At 43.6% G+C, this 7273-nt stretch overlaps 1 protein-coding gene across 1 annotated transcript; it reads left to right on the top strand.

Annotated features, from left to right (window-relative positions):
• The first annotated feature begins 778 nt into the window (after positions 1-778).
• On the top strand, positions 779-6212 carry LOC119336557 (extensin-like). The gene is made up of 9 exons (XM_037608603.1): positions 779-1041; positions 1149-1418; positions 2202-2327; positions 2573-2615; positions 2863-2945; positions 3216-3293; positions 3400-3453; positions 3982-4116; positions 4196-6212. Exons 2-9 carry the CDS (start codon positions 1149-1151, stop codon positions 5639-5641), a joined length of 2235 nt encoding a protein of 744 aa, XP_037464500.1. The 5' UTR covers positions 779-1041; the 3' UTR covers positions 5642-6212.
• Positions 6213-7273: the final 1061 nt, after the last annotated feature.

The raw sequence follows: 7273 nt of genomic DNA, 5'->3' as shown, positions 1-7273 counted from the left end.
GCTCGTTCGCAACTTTATTTGCTTCTCTATTACAATGTTTGAACCTAGAAATAGCAAAATCACAAGCTAAGAAATTAGCAATCATAAAAACTGCAGCCGCTCCTCCCACCGACCGTCCGCCATTATTCATGGTTTCAATGACCTCTAGATTATTAGAATTTATAACGAGACGATTGCATCCCGTCCGTTGCGCTAGGGATAGGCCAAATCCAGGAGCCCAAACTTTTGTTGTTAGAACGTTCATACAATGATCTATCTTCCAGAAACCTTCTGCAATAAAGTTAGCTACCCCCTCCCCATTATAGTAGCCTTTGGAGATGAAGCAACAACATAATTAGTCGTAAGAGCTTGTATCCCCATTGAAATTTGTTTGACATCTTGAATGCTCATTGAAACTTGTTTGGCATCTTGAATGCTCTTCTTATGCACTAGTTTGCGCCTTTTCCACCAGAAATACTAGGATATAATGACAATCATCTCTAATATTCTGGAACTCCATAATAGATAAATCCTGATATGGCATATGTAACAAAAATTCTAAAATAGTCTCACAAGTGCCATTCATTTTTTTTTTTGCGCAGCTAAGTATTGGCGGTTGGTCAAGAACAATCATTTTTTAGACGCGCAAATATAATCCTATAAATGGTACTCGGACCTCTCTGAATTTTAAGAGATCAATTAGAGGTGCTCTTATACATCATCTGTTGGAGATTATACATATTTGTTTGGAGGTACTCTAACCCTGTGGCATTTCATCATATTGAAGCACTTCAGGGGAGAAAACAGAACTCACCCAACCTGCCGACCGTGCCCGAGCAGGCGAGCTGCGCTCAGTTCACGCGCCGCACCGGCGGCCGGCCGAGGTCGCGTCCCTCTCCGTCCACCCTGCGCCCCGTTCCGCCCACCGTAGCGCTCCCGCCCTCCGCGGCGCTTCCCTTGCCTCCGCCGCGTCCCCGACCTCCGCCGAGCTCCCTCGCCTCGCATACCTAGGTTCTGCTCGGACACCGACGGCGGCGCCCCGGCTCGGCGCAGGGAGAAACGGTGAGTCATTCCGGCTGTTGCGTCTCTCTCTACTTCCCTGCTTCCCGCTTTCGATCTTAATAGGTTTAGCCTCAAGGATTCAATTCTCCTTTATTGATCGATTCCAGATGGCCGCAAAACTTGAACAATCTTCTCCTGCCCGACAACCAAAGCCTGTCATGTCACCATCTTTACCTCCCAAGCTGTCAATGTTCGGGGCAAAAGCTGGATTCGTCATACCAAAAAACAAGATACCAGGCTCAATGATTATCCGCAAGGTTGAAGCACCAACTGTCCCCAAGGAAGAGAACCCTAAACCTCTCAAAAGAAACACAAAGTGGGGGCCTGATCTTACCTCCGATCCTGCCGTCAGGAAAGCCAAAGCTCTTGCTTACCAGGTACAGTAACCGTTTTGAGCTCAAGTATTATCTAGTGCTCTCCGTCCATGTATGTACTTAGTGGGACGTATAGCACATTCTCAGAGTACCTTTTTGTTTGTATGACATTTGCTAAATTATATCTATGCTATTAGCAATGCAGAAAGGATAACATTGAATTTTTAACTATGGGAAACAGGACTTTGCATCAGTATAATCCTCTGATATTGCAATGCAGACAACTGGAACACTTCTTTACTGTTAAGCATGCAAGAGTTTGTGCAACTATGTTTTTGTGTATCTTTAGCAAACTCAGGCAGCTGTCATGCTCATAGTTGCATTTCTACATTCAATCATTAACAGTAGAACCCTGCATTGTGCATTCTTCTTCTTGGGCATGCTAAGACGTGTTGTCAATAGTTCCAGATCGCATTCAGTCATAAGGATCTACCCCTTGCAATCATGTATTCTTAAAACACCTGTTTTTCTTCATAGCCTGCGAACCAGTATGTGATTTGCATTTAGATATGTTCAACGATGTGGATACGTTTATTTAGTTACTTTAGCAACCATAGAACCAGCTTGACACCTTGTGTCATTTTGTATGACTAGAAAGTCTTGTAAAGTTGTAATACATCTTACTGAGTTGCTTGTAATTCTACATTTCTGTCCAAGCAAGGCCCAAGTATGATTACGGTAGTTCCTCTTCCTCTGGCCAGACAGAATAGAGCATTTTCTTGTGATTCTTTCATGTAGGAAGCTTCAATTGCCAGGTGTCATTAATTCATTATAGTGCATGAGCAGACTAGAGTGGAGCAGATTACAAAGGAGCTGACATCTGGAGCTCTAGTGATAGGAGGAAACGAAGGCTCATTGATTACGGTGAAGGGTTCAAGTTCTGATGGTGCTGACAATCCAAAAGAGAATGAGGTATTCGTTGAGTGACCACCGTGCTTTCGCACCCTTTCTATTGTTCACAACGTTTGGATCTAGTTTAGTATGTATTTTCGTAACTGGTAACCCCAAGTGCATGCTTTGTAGAGGAAATGAGTTGTACAATCAAATTATGCTCTATTTGATATGCTTTTGGAGGCATGTTGGTTGGTGCTTATGGTTATGTCGAAACAATTATATGCTCTCGTTTGATAACTTCTTTCATTTTTGTTTCGTGGCAGGGGAAGATTAAACTCTTGGAACTTGAAAAACGGGAAATTATTGGTAAGAGAAGTTGTTCTCTTACTCTGTCTTTCACTTCATATTTTTCTGAATAAAGAACTACTGCTGTGTCAGTGCATCCTGTCTCTGATGGAAGGTTGCTTCCTCAAGGGGGCATACCATGTTCAATATTGCTTAAGCATATTAATTATGCAGGGACTGAATGCCTCTGTAGTAGACTGTTAGTCATGCTTTGTTGTATTATGTCTTAAAGAAGTGTGTTATTAACTTGACTGTGTATTCATTGTAGGAGAAATACTCCAACTAAATCCAGCATACAAGGCTCCTGATGACTACAAGCCATTACTTAAGGAGACAAAAATCCCTCTGCCTGTATGTAAATGCACTGCTGTTTAATGCTTATTGATCAGTTTCAGTTTGCACTTGTACTAGTAGCTGTTTCACTTGTTTGTAGTGGTGTCCATCTTCTATTCATATCTGAAGGTTCTCATGTCAGCTTTTTAGTGCCATCTGCTAGTATAATGTATCACGGTTAACGAATACCTTTTTAAATAAAATCTAAATCTGGGTAGATAACAAATTTGGTTTGCTTTCTCTCTATATAAATGTGTTGCATTTACCTTTTGCTGTTGGCTATTGTAGACAGAAGCACATCCAGGACAAAACATCGTTGGAATTCTTATAGGACCTGAGAGAAATACCCAGAAGCGACTACAGGAGGTATTAATGAGTCATTCTTGGAAACCTACATTTTAATTGGTTGAAACATTAATGAGAATACTATTGTTTCTTAGAATGTATCGTTACATCATTTATCATATGCCAGGAAACTGGAGCTAAAATACGAGTTTACGGGACTAAGAAAGGCAGTGGTGAAAAGGTAAACTTGTTTTCTTGATTCCTTTAACTTATAATAACATTTTTGTTCTCCATGTAAGTGAGAGCAGTATGTCATACCCTCGTACTGTACATTGATGGACAAACTATTATGACTTGTTTCAAACTTCTTAAATGTGTTGTTTGTGCTCTGGTATAGCTTTGTATTTGGTGCTGTTTCGTATACATCTTTAATGCAAAGTATTCAGTTGGACATGCAATCCCTCGAGCATAGATTTAGTAAACTGTATTGAGTTGAAACAAAACAAAAATGCTGGACCTTTGTTAATCTTTTGCTCTTGATCTTTGTTCTATCGCCTAATCGAAAATGTTAATTAGGATCATTTCCACGGCAGACCTTTAGACACACTTTCTGTTTAAGCTTTACTTTTAGGGACTGTGATAACTATGATGCTCAAGTGCTAAACACATCTTTTCCTTGATTATTTACTCTTTTATTAGCAAGTAATCCTGATAGCGATTTCAGCACAACTACGTCAACTGAACACCTAAATTTGTTATTCATGCTCAGGCTGAGGTTCGCCAGCCAGATATACATGAAGCGCAAGCTGCTTATGGGGACATATACATACATGTGTCAGCTGACTCTTATGACAAAGTTGATGCTGCAGTTGCGTTGATTGAGATGCTTCTTACTCCTGTCTCAGTAAGTTCAGAAGCTTGGTCTTATATTTGTAGTTGTAATATGCTGTCAATTGACCACCAAATCATTTTAACATTGTCAGGTAAATTCAACAGATACTCCAGAAACAGCTATTGTTTCTTCGGCAGTTACCTCTAGTGGTGTAAACCCAGCTGATATGCAACAGGGGCAGAGCACCACTTCTCAGCCGGGCTTATTTCAGTACCAATCACATAGTGCTCATTGGCTTTCCATTTCTCAAACCAGTGCTCCATCAATTCCTTCCTCAGGGCCTACACCGAGCTCATTACCCAACAATTCTTTGCAGCTGCAACCTCCTGTTGGTTCTTTCAGCATGCCACCATATACAGGACAACCTCCTCACATGAATTTTATGCCAAGAAACACACCACTTTTTCCTGGATTTCAGCCATCAATGCCGAACAATCAACAACCTTCACAGCAGTTCCAAGTCAACCCCTCCATTGGACCACCTTTTGGCCAACCACCTGGAAATGCTTACAACCCACAACCATTGACATCTTCCGCAGCGCCACTGCCTGTTAGACCCCTTCAAACACCCCATGCGTCTGGAGGATGGCCAACTTTCTCCCCTGCTATGGCACAATCCCAGAGACCTTCACAAGGTGCACCAAGTTTTATGCCAATGAGACCTCCTATTTCTGTCTCGCCAGTTCCATCGGCGCCTTCTCAGTCAAATATGTCCACCAGCTATGGAACTCAGAATCCACCAAGAGCAAACTTCACTCCTTCAGCAACATTACATTCCAGGCCTCCTGGTGGCCCCCAGTCTTTTCCTCCAGTTTCATCTCATGGTCCTATGTCGGTGCAAGTACTATCATCTCCTGTTGGGGCGCCACCGCAGCAAACTTACCCGCCATCGATGCAAATGCGTCCTCCCATGTCAACACCTCCTCAAATGAGAGGCACACTTTCACCTTTCCCTCAAGCTGGACCAACACCTGGCAATGCACAAGTGGCACCTTCATCGCGCCCGCCTGCTGGTATGCACGGATTGTCTTTCTCAAGTTCAGCAAACACGGGCTACAATCAGACATCTATAGCTGCTTTCAGACCTCCACGTCCAGCCACAGGCGATTTTACCTTTAGGCCTCACGTGCCACCTTCGGCGGACCATCCAGCTTCAGCGGGACAAATGGGAGCTCAGGCTAACTCTCCATTTGGTTTACCTCAAGCACCGCAGTTCCGTCCTGCCAACCATAGCCCCATTTCCCCAGTTCAAGGTTTCCAAAGGCCTCCAGATGGAAGTCATATGGGTCAGGCTCGGATGCATGCTCCACCTCCACACTTCCACGGGACCTTCCCTGGGAATCCACCTGCTCATGAATCACCTAACGGGTTTCGACCATTTCCTCCAGCAAATCCATCAAACAGAATGCCGTTTCATTTCTTGCCACCACAGCAGAATCCATTTCCAGCTGCAAACAGGCAAGGTGGCCCAAATCCGATATACGATCCTTTCGCGCCAACATCCGTGTCAGGGGGGAGCAAAGAAGGCGGCGGCTGACCCTGTCTACTGAGGATCTCATGGCATCAGTTGGCTCGAAAGGACGAGACGTTGATGTCATCTCTGTCCTGGAATCAAAGCTGCGATGTGAAGGGAGTTGAGCCTTGAGCGGTCAAGGTGCTTAACTTGCACCATCGCTCTCCCTCTTTTTGTTTTGACAGAAGAACACCGGGTCGAAGGAGACATTTCTTGCTTTTGCAGCTATTTGTACGTTCAAATCCTCCATTAAAGAAAGAAACAAAGATGCCTGTGCTGTTTTGCTCTTCAAGCAAGCGAAACTCATACCCGGATCACTTGCGTTTGTTTACAGCAATTTATGTAGTACTGCCTTGCTTCCAGTGCAGCCCTAAAATATTCTTGTGCCAGCATTGACATGTAACCGAATCTATAAGTGTCTACACAGTAGGAAACAAGAGATGATGAGATGAATTCCCCTCCCTTTTCTTCCTTCCCCGAGTAGCTAAAAGCAGCGTGTCCTATCCACTAACCCAAGTGGAAACCAAGCCTTCTGTGGTTCAAAAACGTGGAGTCTGGTTTTGATCATCGTTTGTCATGACTTCTTTTTAAGTTAGTTGATTTTCGTTTGGTAAGTTTGTTTGCTTGGAGTTGGACATCACGTATAGTTCATGTATGCCGTGTTTCTATTACTCGTTTCATGGTTATTTCAATCATCTGATTTGCTCGAACGTCACATGGTTCACGGATGGCGTTAGCGGTTCAAACATGCGGAGTCTCGTTCCAATCATCATCTATCAGTTTTTCCAAACCCGGATTTGGGCTTTAATCATTGTTTGTAACAACTTTTTGGGGCAAGTTAGTGTTTCATCTCGTGGTTGGAAAGGATCAAGAGTTAAACTAGAGGGGGTGGGGTGGGGGTGAATATGAGACTGATTTTTTTTTTGGGTTTAATTTCTAAATTTTAGGGGCAAAGAGGATAAAGCACGTTCTCTATGCAATCTACGTCGAGAACAACCTATATGATAAGCAAAGCAACAAATTAATTAGCAAGCCAACAAGCAAACAAAGCAAATAAAGGGACGGAACGGAAAACCACAAGTGAGTCAAGGACGCGGATGTATCTCGGAGTTCACACTCTTGGGGGAGTGTAGAGGTGCTGCCAAACCTCCGGAACACCATCAAGTGGATCATCTTTTTTTTTTCCTTTGAGTTACCCCCACCAAATGAGTCTCAAATCACTCGGGGTTGGTCTTACATCCCGGAGCACACCATAAACAAGAAAGCTTCCGGGCCTTAACTCCTACCCCTTGAACCACAAACTCCAAGAGTAACAAGTGTTTGGTGATGAAATCGAGTATGGATCATGAATTGATACTGCAAAAATGTAGACTGGACCTTCCTCTTTCAGTCCTCAAAATATGGTTGAGTTTGAGCGGAGGGATTGAGAGTATTTAAGCTATTGAGGGTTTGGAATGGTGGAGCAGCTCAAGGCACTAGGTTTTTTTGGTTGGAGGTGGAAGGATGAGCTTTTATACCCCGACCCCTCAAAGCGATTGTTGCCCCCTGGCCTCATGTGCACAACGTTAGCCGAGTAGAAAATCCTAGACCCCGTGTGCACAACGTTAGCCGAGTAGAAAATCCTAGACCCCGTGTGCACGAGGGTCAAGAGCCCCA

The sequence above is a fragment of the Triticum dicoccoides genome, chromosome 7B (assembly GCF_002162155.2).
Source record: "Triticum dicoccoides isolate Atlit2015 ecotype Zavitan chromosome 7B, WEW_v2.0, whole genome shotgun sequence".
NCBI classification, from domain to species: Eukaryota; Viridiplantae; Streptophyta; class Magnoliopsida; order Poales; family Poaceae; genus Triticum; species Triticum dicoccoides.
Note: the sequence above shows the minus strand (reverse complement) of the source record. Positions and strands in the feature narration are given on the sequence as shown.